A 19,037-nucleotide genomic window follows, 5' to 3' on the forward strand; every position below is an offset into this window, starting at 1 on the left:
AGTACAGGGACAGTTCTCAGTGATGTCATAGTACAGGGATACTGCACGCAGTGATGTCACAGTACAGGGATACTGTTCTCAGTGATGTCACAGTACAGGAATACTGCACACAATAATGTCATAGTACAGGGATACTATGCTCAGTGATGTCAGTGTACAGGGATACTGGGCTCAGTGATGTCACAGTACAGGGATACCTGCTCAGTGATGTCACAGTACAGGGATACCGCGCGCAGTGACCCCCCTACAGTTGCATGTTGTGCTGCAAGTAATGAGGGACAAGGAATTAAGAAGGGATTTCTCAGTCTGATTAGGGTCAGTTTGGTCCTCAGTAATAATCCCCTCCTGTTGCCGGATTACCAGACATCAGTATTAGATTACTGGCACTTTATAATCAGGGATTTATTCTGATGATAGATTTGGAGTCTGCAAAAATTTGTTTCTCTAAGTGTCTCTCTTCATCCACAGGAGTACACAGCCATGAAAAAGACAGCGACTCCCATCATCCATCCTCATTCCCTGATCCAGAAGCTTCTAGAACTCACCAACAAGATGACGGAGCTGCTAACAGGAGAGGTGACTGCGGGAAATGTGGGGGGACATTATAATGGGGGGCTCTGGCTGATGACTGGATATTGTGTTGTCAGGTTCCTATAAGGTGTCAGGATGTGGCCGTCTATTTCTCCATGGAGGAGTGGGAGTATATACAGGGCCGGCGGGATGTGTACGCGGCCGCCATGCTGGAGGAACTCCCGCCCGCGGGGTCACCAGGTAAGAGGAGTAGGAGTATGTAGAGGGTCAGCGGGATGTGTACGCGGCCGCCATGCTGGAGGGGCTCTCACCCGCGGGGTCACCAGGTAAGAGGAGTGGGAGTAATAATAATCTTTATTTGTATAGCACCAACATATTCTGCAGCGCTTACATAGACAGGGGAAATACAGACAGACAAAAGTACAAAAATTACAGAACCACGGTTACATAGGTCAGGGAGCATGTTATCAGGAGGTGTACAGAGGGGTTTGATTAGGGAATGCGGTATGCCTCCCTGAAGAGGTGCGTTTTTAGAGCACGCCTGAAGTTCTGCGAGTCCTGGATTGCCCGGGTATCCTTTGGTAGTGCGTTCCAGAGTACTGGTGCTGCTCTGGAGAAGTCTTGGAGGTGGGAATGAGAGGTTCGAATTAAAGGGGCGTGCAGTCTAGTTTCATTAGCAGAGCGGAGAACCCGGGCTGGTTGATGGATTGAGATGAGGGAGGCAATATAGGGGGGGGGGGGGGCTGCGCTGTGGAGGGCTTTGTGGATGAAGGTAATGAATTTAAATTGAATTCTGTATTAAACGGGCAGCCAGTGCAGTGACCGGCACAGGGCAGAGGCGTCCGAGTAGCGGCTGGACAGGAAGATGAGCCTGGCTGCCGCATTCAGGATGGATTGGAAAGGGTAGAATCTGGTGCAGTTGTAATAATAAAGCCAAGAGTGGATGAGGGTGACCGCGAGCGTTTTTAGCGTGTCTGCGGTGAGAAAAGAGCGGATTCTTGGGATGTTCTTGAGGTGCAGCTGACAGGTTTGGGCCAGAGATTGGATGTAGGGGGTAAAGGAGAGATCGGAGTCAAATATGACCCCAAGGCAGCGGGCGTTCTGTCTGGGAGTTATGGTGCCACACACTGAGATGGAGATGTCAGGATGAGGTCGGTTAGTGGAGGGTGGAAATACCAGTAAGTCAGTTTTAGAGAGGTTTAGTTTTAGGTAGAGAGAGGACATAGTGTTAGAGACAGCGGACAGACAGTCGGTGATGTTTTGGAGGAAAGGTGCAGAGATGTCACGGGTAGAGGTGTATAGCTGGGTGTCGTCAGCGTAGAGGTGGTATTGAATGCCAAATCTCCTGATGGTTTGTCCAATAGAAGCTGTGTAGATGGAGAAAAGGAGGGGGCCGAGGACTGAGCCCTGGGGGACGCTAACACCAAAGGGAAAAGGAGGGGAGGTGGAGTCAGCAAAGGAGACGCTGAATGAGTGGTCATATAGGTAGAAGGAAAACCAGGAGAGAGCAGTGTCCTTTAGGTCGATGGAGCGAAGCATACAGAGGAGGAGTTTGTGGTCAACAGTGTCGAATGCTGTGGAGAGGTCGAGGAAGATCAGTAGGGAGTAATCGCCCCTCGATTTGGCTGTCAGGAGGTCGTTTGATACCCTTGTAAGGGCAGTTTCTGTCGAGTGTTGGGGTCGGAAGCCAGACTGTAGGGGGTCCAGGAGAGAGTTCTCTGATAGATAGCTTACAAGGCGGGAGTAAACTAGGTGTTCTAGTAGTTTGGAGATGAAGGGGAGATTAGAGATGGGTCGGTAGTTGGCAGCATCAGTGGCGTCAAGAGTCGGCTTCTTCAGCAGTGGGGATATAATGGCATGTTTGAAAGAGGTTGAATATAGTGGTGAGATGGGAAATGACCACTGGGGAGAGGGATCGGAGGAGGTGTGAGGGGAGGGGGTCGCTAGCACAGGTGGTGGGGTGAGCAGATAAGAGCAATTTGGAGACTTCTTCCTCTGTCGCTGGTCTGAGTACAGACAGTGAGCATGAGCTAAATGCAGTGCTGACAAGACTAGGTTCAGGGCTAGTCTGGGATTGGGAAGTTATTTCCTGACGATTGTCATCTATTTTCTTTTTGAAGTAGGCAGCCAGCTCTTCAGCACTGAGATCCGTCACAGGGGGCTGCAGTTTAGGGCTGAGAAGGGAGTGAAAAGTATCAAAGAGCTGTTTAGGGTTGTGCGATAGTGAGGAGACGAGAGAAGTGAAGTAGACTTGTTTGGCGTGGTGGAGGGCGAGGTTGTAGGTTCTGAGCATGAATTTGTAGTGGAGGAAGTCTGCGGACATTTGCGACTTCCTCCACAGCCGTTCAGCACTTTTAGAGCATCGCCGGATAAAATGTGTTTGAGGCGTGAGCCAGGGTTGCCGCATTCTACATCGGATAGCTTGGGTTATGGGGGGGCGCCGCTTCATCCAGGGCATGTTTGAGAGCGGTGTTGTAGTGAGCGGCAGCCAGGTTGGGGCAGGAGAGGAGCGAGATAGGAGACAGAGAGGACTGTAGGGACTCAGCAAAGTCCTGGGTGTGAATGGCCTTAAGGTTCCTGTAGGTACGGTAGGAAGGTGGGTCTGGAGAGATGTTGGGGAGCATGACAGAGAAAGACAGGAGGTTATGGTCCGAGAGTGGGAGAGGGAAGTTAGTGAGGTGGGAAGCAGAGCAGGGACGGAGGAAGACCAGATCCAGAGTATTGCCATCCCTGTGAGTGGGAGAGGCTGTGAGTTGTCAGAGACCAAGGGAGGAGGTGAACGATAGAAGCTGAGAGGCAGATGGAGAGATGGGGTAATTAGTGGGGATGTTAAAATCACCTAAGATAAGGGTTCAAATTTCGCAAGATAGGAAGTGGGGGAGCCAGGCAGCAAAGTGGTCCAAAAACAGGCGAGGAGCTCCTGGGGGGCAGTAGATATCTGCTACTTGCATGGACAGCGGGCGGAAAAGCCGTAGCGTATGTACCTCAAATGATGGAAAAGTGAGTGAGGGTACAGGGGGGATGACCTGGTAGGTACATTTCAGGGAGAGAAGAGAACCTATTCCTCCACCATGCCTGTCATCTGGTCTTGGAGTATGGGAGAACTGCAGGCCATTGTAAGACAGTGCAGCAGGGGAGGCCATGTCAGACTGCCGTATCCACGTCTCTGTGAGAGCTAGCAGATTTAGGGATTTAGCAGTAAAAAAGTCGTGGATGGTGGAGGGTTTATTACATGCTGACTAGCAGCTACAGAGGGCACATTTAAAGGAGTCAGGGGAGGGTATGCATGGGCTAGCAGTTGGGCTTGAGGGTTGTCTTAATGAGTCAGTAGGAGGTAGTAGTTAGGAGCAGTGAAGGGTGGGCCAGGATTGGGAGAGATATCCCCAGCTGCCAGTAGCAGCAAGATAGCAAGGGTTAGCAGATGGTTAGGAGATTTATGAGGGCAGCTGTTATGTTTGTTAGTGGCATTAGGGGATTTGAGGCTGAGTAAGAAAGAAAAGAGAGCATGCGAGCTGTGCATGGGTGAGGATAGGAGAAAGGGGCTGATGTGAATAGGGTGCCCCAGAGGTGGGTGTTTGAAGGCGGTTCTAAAACTTGGAGCAAGGATGAGAACAGAGGTGACAACATTAGTGATAGCTTTAAAGTGAAAGGCATTTAAGCAGAGTTTGTGGCCTACCTGTCTCCTATCCTGTCGAACTGCCATGGTCAAACTGCATCACACTTGATTCCAGCCACACTTTATTCAGCTCATAATCGCGAGGCATACACTGATTTTATACTGAAAGTAAAGGTACAACTAGGAAACAAATGGGAGTGGCAAATCAGGTTCCAATTGACTAGGCAGCTGAGTTAAGCTTTGCAAACCTACTGACCAAAAGGAGGAGAGGGGGTAATTTATTGCTCTCCTTAGATAAGGCGAGCATTTCAACAAGGATGGGTGAATGATGCCATTTGGGGGTGGTGGATGGCAGAAATGACTAAAAGTCAAGTTTAATTTAGCCAGTAAAACATACCAAATGCAGACAGGAAGAATGCAAAAATACACAATTCACAGCTCAAGCAGCAGAAATGATTTAGGCAGAGGGGAATAGCAGAGCGGGTTCAGTTTGGAGTGGGATGATGCAGAAATGGACGTACCAAATGCAGACAGGAAGAATGCAAAAATACAGTATATAGGAGTATGTAGAGGGCCGTCGGGATGTGTACGTGGCTGCCATGATTGAGGGTCTTCCGCCTCTCCCATTACCGGGTTAGTATGTTCCATGTTTGCAGATGAGACCGGGCTTGTGGGTCCCCTACATTCGCCCATCACATATAAGCAGCTCTCTGTCTCCGCGGCTCTGCCGGCGTCACTGTTGTATGCTGACAGTTTTGCTCGTGTTCCAAAGTTTCTTTTACGCTTTTTGTTTCCCCATCAGATGAGGAGATTACAGTTAGTTTAATAGCTCAGTTGTAAGCATGCGAATAGCATGCGGTGCGAAACTCCATGCCTGCCGCCCACAACGCTTGTCCTAACCCTAACAGAGCTTTACCGGGAACTGGAAGGGAGAGTCGGGCGCCTTCTCTCCGGCGTCGCTACCAGTGAACAAAGTTGCTTCTAGATGATTATTTTGCAGACTAGTAACTTGCAAGCTGCAGAATTTGGGTGGATTACGTGTCTTATAATTGGCGCCGCCTTCAGTTGGAGCACATGAAGAGGGAAGTCTGGTGGATTCTATGAATTGAGGCACTCTGCTAGATAGTAAATGGTTTCCCTTTCATCGACAGACTTTTGTGTCCAGAAGTAAGCCGTTCATGCTGTAAATGGCGTTATTTTGAGGAGCTAATGTGGCTTCACTTCTGGAACCCAGTGCCACGATGGATGTTCTCTAGGGACGCCATTGGTATTAGTCGGAGCCCTGTTTCCCAGTTGCTGCAATGCCTTGGAGTGTTCGCCTGGCTTACTGTCCCCTGGGGCTGACCGCTCAGGGTAATCCTGAGATTTTTAATGTGGGACCACACTTAAGATCTCTTGAGGCACATGGCTACCTTTTTGGAGTTCCACCTTGGATGGCCAGCAGACCCCACAGTTAGACGTCTCAGTTGCTTACTGCTGCCCTTGTTCTACCCAAAGCTTCGTATCTTAGTAGCCATCATGCTTCCAGGTGATCGCAGAGCCTTCTCAGGTGTTGCCTCGTTCTACTGTTACAGACCGCCTTCTGGTCCCAGAAGACGATGAAAGGCAAATTGAACATAATGAGTGTTGTCTGACTGCCAGGTAGCCACTGCACCTTAACCCCTTAGTGACCAACCATATGTGTTTCGCCGTTATCCAAGTCCCTGGAAACGCTCGCCTTCCTGAAGTTCTAGGAGCAGCTTATTGATCGCCTACTGTGTGAGTCAAGCTTACGAGTTTGAGGAGGTGCGAAGGTTCACGAAGGTCCACTTTCTACACCTCATCCCCGCCACTGAGGTCAAGAAATACCCCCAAAAGTGTCTGCAACAAGCATAGGAGGAGGAGAGATACCCGGTTCTATTGCTCTATGTGCGTATCCCAACCAGCCTCCGGAATTACCCCTCTCTTCAGACATGCCACACAATTTACATTATTACTTTTATCGAAGATTTAGGGAATGCCAAAAAGGACGCAGAGGGGGTGGAGGGATTATTCACATTTTTCAAAATTTTCCCAATTTTGGTGTTTTTAATATTTATACACAAATTCTTTAAGCCGTGAAGGATGGAGGCATTTGAGTGGTTCGAACAGGCAGAGTCACATGAGTGGTTGCGAACGGGTAGAGGCACGTGAGGAGGGTGATCGAGTTGATTTTTGTTACTTCTGTAAGTAAATTTGCAGATTCCCACTAGAATGTGCTCCATGCTTGAGAATGCCGTCCAGTGCGCTACTTGTGCAATGTATGCGATTCCCTGATCAGCTGATCGAGGGTGCATACTGTTGCGCAAGATGCGTGCTCGTCGCACATTTGAAAGCCCAAATCCTGGATCTAAATGAGTGACTGGCAACACTGAGATCCATTGACAGCATGGAAAGGAGTTTGCTGCTCACTGAGCCCTCGCTCGGGTGGATGTGGCAGGAGTGGTAGTTGGGAAGAGCAGGGGGAGAAGGGGTAGAGATAAGAGAACCACGGAGGCTACTCCTGAATTGGCAAACCCCAACACATTTGCATAGTTAGCAGATGAGGGGGATGCCATTATAGGATTAGTACTGCTGCAGCACGACATGCCCTCTGAACGCCAGGGAGCTAACTGCTCCAGTGAGAAAGGGACGGGGAGCACAGGGCAGGCTACACAAGTCCTAGTGGTTGGGGACTCAATTATAAGGAGGACAGGTCGGGCAATCTGCCACAAAGACCGAGATCATCGAACGGTGTCTTCCTGGCGCTTGAGTTCGACACATCGCTGATCAGCTTGACAGATTACTGGGAGGGGCTGGTGAGGATCTAGCAGTTATGATGGACATTGGCACCAACAACAAAGTTAGTGGTCAATGGAGAACCCTCAAAAACGATTTTCGGGACCTAGGATCTAAGCTTAGGGCGAGGACCTCCAAGGTAGTTTTCTCGAAAATACTGCCTGCACCATTAGAAAGGCAGCAGGATCTTAGGGAGGTAAACAAGTGGCTCCGGAGTTGGTGTAAGAAGGTGTTCAGGTTCCTGGAGAACTGGGCTGACTTTGCTGTTGGTTACAGGCTTTATAGTAGGGACGGGCTGCATCTCAATGGGGAGGGTGCAGCTGTGCTGGGGAGAAGGTTGGAGGAGTGTTTAAACTAGGGACTGGGGGTAGGGCAACAAGAGAAATAGGGGAGTAGACAGTATAGAGCAGTGGTGGCGAACCTATGGCACACGTGCCAGAGGCGGCACACAGAGCCCTCCCTGCTGGCATGCGTCGCCATCAGCCACTCACCACGTTAGTGAATACCAGCAGGGGCCGCGGCTCCCCTGCCGCCATTCACTAAGCAGCACTGCTATGTGCGCTGATCCCCACCGCATGTTGACTTTTTCTTCCCCACTTCTTCCCCCCCTGATTGGTTGTTTGGTGAATCAGTCAACCCAAACAACCAATCAGGTTGCTGGAATTGCTCATTAGGGCAGAAGTGGGGAAGGAAATATGCATCCCGGCCACACTGTGAGGTCAGTGTGCAGCCGGGATCCTTCTCCCCCCTCCCCTGACGTCTCCTACTTTGTTCCGTGAGAGCAGGGGAGGAGGCGTCCAGCAGCACACTGACGTCCATGTGCACCTGCTATCAGCACTGCTAAAGGGCACACCGGGCAGAGCAGGAGCAGCACTTCCACAAGGAGGAGGGGGTAAGTATGTGGGTCTCGGGGGTAATGGGGGCCGCTGTGGGGTGTCACTGTGCTACTAGGGGGCTGCTGTTGGGGGTCGCTATGCTACTGGGGGGGGGCTGCTGCGGAGTGTCACTATGCTACTGGGGGGCTTCTGTGGGGTGTTGCTGTGCTACTGGAGGGCCGCTGCTACTGGGTGGGCTATGCTATTGGGGGGGCTGCTGTGAGGTGTCACTGTGCTACTAGGGGGCTGCTGTTGGGGGTCGCTATGCTACTGGGGGGTTGCTGTGGGGGGGGGGTCACTATGCTACTGGGGGGCTGCTGTGGGGTGTTACTGTGCTACTGGGGGGGTCACTGTTGGGTGTCACTGTGCTACTGGGGGCCACTGTGAAGGGGGTCACTGTGATACTGGGGCCGCTGTGGGGGGTCACTATTACTGCTAGGGGGGGTCACTATTATACTGCGGGCTGCTATGGGGGAAAGGGGTCACTATTATCACTGGGCCCGCTGGGGTGGTCACTATTATTGCTTGGGCCGCTGGGGGAGTTACTATTATCGCTTGGGCTGCGGTGGGGGGGTGGGTCACTATTATAGCTGGGGTATGTTTACAAGTGGCGAAAATGGGCAGGGTTGTTTCAAAATAGACAGCAAGCAGATTTTGACTGCTTTTTGGATGCGGAAATGCTCCACAGAAATTTCCGCTGAGGACATTCTGCAGTATTTCCGCGTCCAAAAAGCAGTCAAAAACTGCACACTGTCTATTTTGAAGCGGCCCCGTCCTTTTTAGAATGATGAGGGTAAAATCGTACGTCGTGATAAGCCCCGCCCCCTGACGTGTTGGCACTTTGCAGTGAATAAGTGGGTTTTGGGTTGCAGTTTGGGCACTCGGTCTCTAAAAGGTTCCATCACTGGTATAGACAGTGAGCTGGGACCAAGTAATGTGAATGGGAGTTTAGTGGGGGTGGGGTTAGTACAGTTAGAACTGATAGAATGGCTAAAAGGACCAGAAGTAGCATAATGAATATAACTTGGTAAGTGGTATAAAGTGCGCCACAAGGTCCATTTTCGATGTCTTCCAGGCACCAATATCCAATCCCTTCGAAATAGGGAGAGCTGCAGGATATACCGAGGGTCTCTCTTGCATAGAGGGACCCCCAGGAGAAGAAAACAATATGTTGTTAGGAAACAATTTCCTGCGCTACCGGACACTGTGCTGTGGAAAATATATATACAATGTGTAGTCCACACTCCACATCCAACAAACACTTACTTAGTAGGAGGGGGGTGTGATGTCCAGAATCCCCCTCCTTGAAGTGATGACTCCAAAGTTTTCACCGAAAGGTACACTTAGCATAAATTTCAGTGCTTTACTCCAAAAAAGGCAACACGTTTCGGTGCCCAAACAATGGCACCTTTCTCAAGCCAAACAATACATAATCAGATACATGTACTTACATATATACAGAGAATAAAAGTCAGCAATCCACTTATTATCCTGCACAGTGCCATCTTTGGGGGCAAGGCTGCTGACGCTGGCGTCCAGCATCCTAATGTGAGCGTGGTCTAACGTTCTAGTAGCGGACTCCTTAGGGAGGTGTGCTCCCGTCAGTATGTATGTCACATGGCGCGTCCCGCATCATATTATGGAAGGAGTCCAACGTCCCAGTGTCAGACCTCCTGCGGAAGACGTGCTGACGTCATTACGGGGGTCACATGACCTCCCGTCTCTACGTGATCACGGTCACGTGTTGCCACGTCACCGTGATCACATGCTCGAGTTATAGTCATGTGTCGCTGCATCACTGCGATCATATGACGCGTCCTATGTTCATCAATAACTGCCCCGTTAACGACTTGATTCGCGGTGAAGTCCGCTGATGATATAAAGACCAAGGGGCGTAATCCTATGGGCAGTACTAGCGGGATACTTATATGTTAGTCTCTACCCTGGAACATAATAAATATATTTAGTGATCATTTAAATGGCATAAAAACATGATTATTAGACAGGTTGTCCAGATGAATATAAATAAATACTTTTACGCTAAAATGAATACATTGATAAATAAATATACCCCTAAGTTTATATATTACCGAGAACTACCTCAATCAACGCCCATATTTCTCCAACTTATATAGAGTGATACTACTTAATATAAATCCTCCAACATGTGCAGATATAAAGAAATATTATACATAAAAAATGTTTATATATAAAATTCTATCTAGTCCCATTAAAAATATGTCCACATCATTGCAATATTAAAATCCAGAAAACTAAAAAACCTTTATAATAGGTTTACCGTCGATTAATGGACATTTTTTTTAATTCGGGAAGGGGAAGAAAAAGATCTTCTCTTCTTCATAACGAAATTGAATGCCAACACCTGGGGATTGAAATTCACTCAAGAATTTAGCAATACAAAGGCGACATTTTTGGATATTGAGATATATATTGAAGATAACATAATTAATGCAAAAACCTTTTTTAAAAAAACGACACAAACAGCTATTTGAAATACACGAGTTGTCATGCCAAGTCATGGAGAAACAACGTCCCATACGGGCAATTTATTCGCCTGAATAGGAAGGATCCAGGCAAATCTCCTGAAAGATAGATTCAGGGAGACAAAATACCTAAAACAATTGGTAGAAGGAACCTATGAGAAAGGGATGAAAACTGAATGATAATGGAAGGAATGGGCGGTGACAGGCAACCAAGATTTATAACGAAATACAGTACCAGCATGTGAAGATCCGGAGCATTCTCCAAGCACATTGGAATATCCTAAAAGAGGATGAAACCCCCTAATGGATCGACCTCCAATTACATTTAGAAAGAATAAAACAATAAAGGAGATAGTGGCACCCTCATGCCCACACAAAAGGAATCAAAAAAAGAAACAGAATAGTATTAAAGGTATTAAAGGATCTTATAGATGTGGCAAACTGAGATGCAAATGTTGTACCCTGATGACCCGCGGCAGGAAAGAAATTTCAGTTCCCCTTGACAATACAGTATATCATCTAAAAAGCTTTTTAAACTGTGGGACGAGATATGTGATTGACTTTTTAGAATGCCGCTGCGGGCTCTTGGCCGGACGATCAACCCATTAAGGATCAGAATTAACAAACATCGAAATAACAGAACAAAAGGGTTTATAAATCATAGTGTTTCTCGCCACTTTCTCCAGTGTCACGATAAAGATTTCTCATGCATAAAAATCACACCACTTGAGAAAACAGAACCTTGAAAAAGAGAGAAATGTTCTAGAAAAAGGCAATCAAATGTATGGCGCCATAATGTTTCAATAGAAGATTTCAGTTTAAACTTTTGGGTGGTTGTTCTATTTGCCCTGCCCCCCATGTCCATTCTTCGGGGAATGTTGTCAGAATAGAGTACATCTTAATAGACCCTGACCCGCAATAGCCTTTATGAAGTCCTGGAAAAGAATTTTTAAGAATTTGTGTGTAATCATGGGTATTCATCCCCCTATTATAACGGTTTTTTAGTTTTCTGGATTTTAATATTGCAATGATGTGGACATATTTTTAATGGGACTAGATAGAATTTTATTAGAGATGAGCGAGCACCAAAATGCTCGTGTGCTCGTTGCTCGAGTCGAGCTTTCCGCGATGCTCGAGAGTTCGTTTCGAGTAACGAACCCCATTGAAGTCAATGGGCGACTCGAGCATTTTTGTATATGACCCATGCTCCTCTAAGGTTTTCATTTGTGCAAATCTGCAAAACCTACGAAAGTGAAGGAAACGACACAGAAACGGATAGGGCAGGCGAGGGGCTACATGCAGGGCTGCATCTCAGGTTCCCAGGTCTCACTATTAAGCCACAATAGCGGCAAGAGTGGGCCCCCCCTAACAATTTTTACTTCGGACTAACCCTCATTAGCATGGCACACCTTAGCTAAGCACCACACTACCTCCAACCAAGGACAATCACTGCCTGCGGGACACACCGCTGCTTCTTCTCCTTGGTTACATGCTGCTCAACCCCCCCGCACGACCCTGTGTCCGCAGCGCACACAAAAGTGCCCCTGCGCAGCCTTCAGCTGCCCTCGTGCCACACGCTGGCTTCATAGCCACACCACCCTCATGTCTATTTATAAGTGCGTTTGCCATGAGGAGGAACCGAAGGCACACACTGCAGAGGGTTGGCAGGGCCAGGCAGTGACCCTCTTTAAAAGGTGGGGCGATAGCCCACAATGCAATTGAGAATCAATGAGAAATTGACGTTCGATCTTCATTCCAATCTTGTGCCACCTCTGTCAGGAGCTGCAAACGTGGGCTTAAAGGGGACTCAGCTGCCAGCCCAGCACTTCTACACATCTCCACAATGCAGCAATGCTCGGAGTAGGAAGTATGTGAGCGGGCTCTGGGTCTGCCTCTGTCCCAGCAAAAACCTTGTGTGGCCCAAGGTGCTGCGAGTGACATAGCAATGGGGAATCCATGTGTCCACACACTACTCATTCTGTTTGGGTGTCGGATACCTCATCGACAATGCAAGAGGTAAACCATCTGCCCTCTGCACCCTATCCGAGTCTGTCAGTGTTTTGGGGACAGACAGGTAAAACACCTCAATGGGAAGTCTGTGTGCACCCACAGCATGGGTGGCTCCCAGGAATCCACAGACGGTACATAAAGAAATCCCATTGCAGTGCCCCGGATAGCTGAGGTTACGTGAGAGAGAATACATGTTGGCTGCAGCCCACACTCCATGCCCTAGACAGTCTGGTTTTTTTTTTAAGTGCCAGGCAGGTACAACTCCGCTATGGCAAGTTTGTGTGCACCCACAGCATGGCTGGCTAGCAGGAACCCACAGACGGCACATAAAGAAATCCCATTGCAGTGCCCCGGATAGCTGAGGTTACTTGAGAGAAAATACATGTTGGCCTCGGCCCACAATCCATGCCCTAGTCAGTCGGGGTTTTTTAAGGGCCAGATAGCTAGAACACCGCGATGGGAAGACTTGGTGCACCCATAGTATACACAGACCCCTGTAATATTCCTGTAGCAAAGGTATAAGCTGACCCCAGTAACAGTTATGTTGCAGAAGTCTAGGGAGACCCCAGTAAGATTTCTGTAGTAACAGTATAGACAGACCCCAGTAACATTTCATTAGCAGAAGTATAGGCAGACCCCTGTAACATTTCTGTAGCAGAAGTTTAGGCAGACCCCTGTAACATTTCTGTAGTGACAGTATAGGCAGATCCCAGTAACATTTATGTAGCAGCAGTATTGGCAGACCCCTTTAACATTTCAGTAGCAGCTGTATATGCAGACCCCTGTAACATTTTAGTAGCAGCAGTACAGGCAGAACCCAGTATTTGTAACATTTCAGTAGTAACAGTATAGACAGAGCCGAGTAACATTTCTGTAGTGACAGTATAGGCAGATCCCAGTAACATTTATGTAGCAGCAGTATAGCCAGACCCCTGTAACATTTCTGTAGCAGCAGTATAAGCAGACCCGTGGAACATTTATGTAGCAGAAGCATAGGCAGACCCCAGTACCATTTTTGTAGCAGCAGTATAGGCAGACCCCAGTAACATTTATGTAGCAGCAGTATAGGCAGACCCCAGCACCATTTCTGTAGTAGAAGTATAGGCAGACCCCTGTAAAATTTACCTGGCAGCAGTATAGGCAGACCCCAGTAACATTTCTGTAGCAGAAGTATAGGCAGACCCCTGTAACATTTACATAGCAGCAGTATTGGCAGACCCCAGTAACATCCTTATGGCAGCAGTATAGGCAAACCCCTGTAAAATTAACATGGCAGCAGTATAGGCAGACCCCAGTAACATCCTTGTGGCAGCAGTATAGGAAGACCCCTGTAACTTTCTTGTAGCAGAAGTATAGGCAGGCAGACCCCAGTAAAATTGTGTACCAAGAGTACAAGTGTACCTCTGAAAAATGTATCAACCAAGAGGGCAGGTGAAACCCATAAACATTTTTTTAAAGATACAGCTCACTGTTGCTTAATTTGTAACAGAGCCTGGAGGCAGTCCTGTTGAAAGAATTGGTTCATGTTACAGTCTCAATACTTTTGAAACTTTGAAAAATTGTAATAACTTTGGTAGATGTAAATGAGCCTTTTGGGCCGCAGAAAAATTGGCCGCTCAGCGCGATGACATGTTGTTTCTGGAGGAAGAGTAGCAGGAGGAGAACTAATATCAGAGACAGATTGACAAAGCTAAATGCCCCGTTTAACCAGTGATATAGAGGAGAGTGCTTTTATCTGTGGTTGCAGCGAAAAGAATCTTTAGGTACCGCTGCTCTCTGCCGGTGGAGAAGAGAAGTCTGGGGAAATCCCGGCTTTGTTCATCTTTATGAGTGTAAGCATGTCGGCACTGGCAGTTGACAGGCGGGTACGCTTGTCCGTGATGAATCCCCCAGCTGCACTAAACACCCTCTCTGACAAGACGCTAGCGGCAGGGCAAGCATGCACCTCCAGGGCATACAGCGCAAGTTCGTGCCACGTGTCCAGCTTTGACACCCAATAGTTGTATGGAGCTGAGGCATCACAGAGGACGGTGGTACGATCGGCTACGTACTCCCTCACCATCTTTTTACAGTGCTCCCTCCTACTCAGCCTTGACTGGGGAGTGGTGACGCAGTCTTGCTGGGGAGCCATAAAGCTGGCAAAGGCCTTGGAGATTGTTCCTCTGCCTGTGCTGAACATGCTGCCTGATCTCCGCGCCTCCCCTGCTACTTGGCCCTCGGAACTGCGCCTTCTGCCGCTAGCGCTGTCAGATGGCAAGTTTACCATCAGTTTGTCCATCAGGGCCCTGTGGTATTGCATCACTCTCAAACTCCTTTCCTCTTCGGGAATGAGACTGAAAAGGTTCTCCTTATACCGTGGGTCGAGAAGGGTGTACACCCAGTAATCCGTAGTGGCCAGAATGCGTCTAACGCGAGGGTCACGAGAAAGGCAGCCTAACATGAAGTCAGCCATGTGTGCCAGGGTGCCAGTATGCAACACATCGCTGTCCTCACTAGGAAGATCATTTTCAGGATCCTCCTCCTCGTCCACAGGCCATACACGCTGAACAGATGGGAGGCAAGCAGCATGGGTACCCTCTGCAGTGGGCCCAGCTGTCTCTTCCCCCTCCTCCTCCTCCCCCTCCTTCTCCTTCTCCTCCAAAATGTGCTGAGATATAGACATGAGGGTGCTCTGACTATCAAGCGACATACTCTTTTCCCCCATATCCTGTTCTGACCGCAAAGCATCAGCCTTTATGCTTTGCAGCAAACTTCTCAGCAGGCATAGCAGAGGAATGGTGATGCTAATGATTGCAGCATCGCTGCTCACCATCTGGGTAGACTCCTCAAAGTTTCCGAGGACCTGGCAGATGTCTGCCATCCAGGCCCACTTCTCGGTAAAGAATTGGGGAGGCTGACTCCCATTACGCCGCCCATGTTGGAGTTGATATTCTACTATAGCTCTATGCTGCTCATAGAGCCTGGCCAACATGTGGAGCGTAGAATTCCACCGTGTGGGCACGTCGCACAGCAGCCGGTGCTCTGGCAGACTAAACCGATGTTGCAGGGTCCTCAGGATGGCAGCGTCCGTGGTGGACTTGCGGAAATGTGCGCAGACGCGGCACACCTTGCCGAGCAGGTCAGATAAGTGCGGGTAGTTTTTCAGAAACCGCTGAACAACCAGATTGAAGACGTGGGCCAGGCATGGCACGTGTGTGAGGCTGCCGAGCTGCAGAGCCGCCACCAGGTTACAGCTGTTGTCACACACGACCATGCCCAGTTGGAGGCTCAGGAGCGAAAGCCAGAGGTTGGTCTGCTCTGTCAGACCCTGCAACAGCTCGGGGGCCGTGTGCCTCTTGTCACCTAGGCTGAGTAGTTTCAGCACGGCCTGCTGACGCTTGCCCACCGCTGTGCTGCCGCGCCACGCCACACCGACTGCTGGCGACGTGCTGCTCACATTTCTTAATTGAGAGGTAGAGGTTGCGTTGGAGGAGGAGGAGGTGGAGGGTTTAGAGGAGGTGGCACAGACCGCCGCAGATACCAGAACTGAGCAAGGACTCACAATTCTGGGTATGGGTAGGACGTGTGTGGTCCCAGGCTCTGACTCCGTCCCAGCCTCCACCAAATTCACCCAATGTGCTGTCAGGGAGATATAGTGGCCCTGCCCGCCAGTACTTGTCCACGTGTCTGTGGTTAAGTGGACCTTCCTAGTAACCGCGTTGGTGAGGGCACGATTGATGTTGCGGGAGACATACTGGTGTAGGGCTGGACGGCACACTGGGAAAAATACAGGCGACTGGGGACCAAGTAGTGTGGGTCCGCCGCCGCCATCATGTTTTTGAAAGCCTCCGTTTCCACAAGCCTGTACGGCAGCATCTCCAGGCTGATCAATTTGGCAATGTGCATGTTTAATGCTTGAGTGTACTGGTGCATGGCTGCGTATTTGCGCTTGCGCTAGCGACAGCTGGACGCTGCACTGTGAGACATTGCTGGATGGGGCCGAGGACAGCGGAGGAGAGGGTGTGGGTGCAGGCCGGGAGGCGCTAATGCCTGTGTTCTGAGAGGGGGGTCGGATCTGAGTGGCAGGTTGGCAGTGAACGGCCTTCGTTCCACCTTGTGGGGTGCTTGGCCATCATATGCCTGCGCATGCTGGTGAGGCTGGTACTGGTGGCTCTCCGGCTGATCTTGGCGCGACACAGGTTGCACACCATTGTTCGTCGGTCATCCACGCTCTCACTGAAAAACATCCACACCTTTGAAGACCTAGGCCTCTGCAGGGTGGCTTGGCACTAGGGGGTGCTTTGAGAAACAGTTGGTGGAGTCTTTGCTTTGGCCCTGCCTCTACCCCTGGCCACCCCACTTCCTCTTCCAACCTGTCCTGCTGCTGCACTTGCCTCCCCTTCTGAAGACCTGTCCTCAGTTGGCTTAGCGAACCAGGTGGGGTCAGTCACCTCATCGTCCAGCGGCTCTTCCTCCGAATCCTCTGTGCGCTCCTCCCTCGGACTTACTGCCCTTACTACTACCACACAGATAGACAACTGTGTCTCATCATCATCGTCCTCCTCACCCACTGAAAGCTCTTGAGACAGTTGCCGGAAGTCCCCAGCCTCATCACCCGGACCCCGTGAACTTTCCAAAGGTTGGGCATCGGTCACGACAAACTCCTTAGGTGAGAGAGGAACCATTTTTTCCCAATCAAGGCAGGGGCCCGAGAACAGTTCCTGGGAGTCTGCCTGCTCCTCAGAATATGTCATTTTCATGGAGTGAGGAGGATGGGAGGAAGGAGGAGCAGCAGCCAGAGGATTCAGAGTTGCAGCAGTGGACGGCGTAGAAGACTGGGTGGTCGATACATTGCTGGATGCATTTTCTGCCATCCACGACAGGACCTGCTCACACTGCTCTGTTTGTAATAAAGGTCTACCACGTGGACCCATAAATTGTGATATGAAGCTGGGGAGCCCAGAAACTTGCCTCTCTCCTAATCCCGCAGCAGCCTGCTGCGATTCACCTGGACCAGGAACTCGGCCTGTGCCACACCCTCACTTGGACCTCCGTGTCCTAGCCCGCGTCCACGTCCTTTAGCCCTACCCCTAGCCCTCAGCATGGTGGATTACGAATAGAGCAGACACAGAACGGTGTGAATAATTATGCAATTATTGGCATACACTTTCACGCTGACAGCGGTTATGTAACGCAAACTGCAGTCCGAAAAAAATTATACGAAAGGCTGCAAAAAGGCCTAGCTGGGTAATAGTGAGCCACTACAACTCCCAGCAGCCAGGCAGTAAAATGCACACGGTCACAGGTAGCCCTAAGAAGGACTGTTGGGGTTCTTGTAGACAGGATTCTACACTACCACTGTCCCTGCCTCACCAGTACTGCCCCTATACTCTGTATAATTGACTGCAGACAGAGAACGCTATAGCTGTAATAGCCTGCACAGCCCAAGATGAAAAAAAAAAAATTTGTGCAAAACTGCTCCCAGCAGCCACAACAGTAATGCACACGGTCAGATGTGGCCCTAAGAAGGACCGTTGTCATTCTTGAAGATGCCAACACTCTCACTATAGCACCAGCAGCACCATCCCTAATCTCTGCCAGCATGTGTGTGAGGCGAGTCGCGGGCGGGACCACTTTAAATACTCGGCGGTCACTTGATCTCACCAGCCACTCACTGCAGGGGGGTGGGATAGGGCTGGCACGTCACAGGAGGAAGTTGTAATGCCTTCCCTGCATGTCTATTGGCCAGAAAATGGCGCTAAACATGTAGGGATGGAAATGGAATTGACTCGAGTACCGCGTGGTGTTTGTCTCGAGTAACGAGCATCTCGAGCACCCTAATACTCGGACGAGCACGTTCTCTCATCTCTAAATTTTATATATATGAACATTTTTTATGTATAATATTTCTTTATATCTGCACATGTTGGAGGATTTATATTAAGTAGTATCACTCTATATAAGTTGGAGAAATATGGGGGTTGATTGAGGTAGTTCTCGGTAATATATAAACTTGGGGGTATATTTATTTATCAATTTATTCATTTTAGCGTAAAAGTATTTATTTATATTCATCTGGACAACCTGCCTAATAATCATGTTTTTATGCCATTTAAATGATCACTAAATATATTTATATTTATTATGTTCCAGGGTAGAGACTAACATATAAGTATCCCGCTAGTACTGCCCATAGGATTACGCCCCTTGGTCTTTATATCATCAGCGGACTTCACCGCGAATCAAGTCGTTAACGGGGCGGTTATTGATGAACATAGGATGCGTCATATGATCGCAGTGATGCAGCGACACATGACTATAATTCGAGCATGTGATCACTGTGACGTGGCAACACGTGACCGTGATCACGTAGAGACGGGAGGTCATGTGACCCCCGTAATGACGTCAGCACGTCTTCCGCAGGAGGTCTGACACTGGGACGTTGGACTCCTCCCATAATATGACGCGGGACGCGCCATGTGACATACATACTGACGGGAACACACCTCCCTAAGGAGTCTGCTACTAGAACGTTAGACCACGCTCACATTATGATGCTGGACGCCAGCGTCAGCAGCCTTGCCCCCAAAGATGGTACTGTGCAGGATAATGAGTGGATTGCTGACTTTTATTCTCTGTATATATGTAAGTACATGTATCTGATTATGTATTGTTTGGCTTGAGAAAGGTGCCATTGTTTGGGCACCGAAACGCGTTGCCTTTTTT

The 19,037-nt window shown here is 49.3% G+C and overlaps 1 protein-coding gene across 1 annotated transcript in view; it reads left to right on the forward strand.

Moving 5' to 3' along the window:
* The window catches only part of LOC136618078 (oocyte zinc finger protein XlCOF7.1-like), a 148,848-nt gene that overhangs the window by 60,233 nt on the left and 69,578 nt on the right, over positions 1–19,037 (forward strand). Inside the window, exons 3-4 of the mRNA XM_066594302.1 lie at positions 469–576; positions 648–771. Coding sequence (XP_066450399.1) covers positions 469–576; positions 648–771 — 232 coding nt within the window. The remainder of the gene's footprint in view (positions 1–468; positions 577–647; positions 772–19,037) is intronic.

The sequence above is a fragment of the Eleutherodactylus coqui genome, chromosome 1, assembly GCF_035609145.1.
Source record: "Eleutherodactylus coqui strain aEleCoq1 chromosome 1, aEleCoq1.hap1, whole genome shotgun sequence".
Taxonomy (NCBI): Eukaryota; Metazoa; Chordata; class Amphibia; order Anura; family Eleutherodactylidae; genus Eleutherodactylus; species Eleutherodactylus coqui.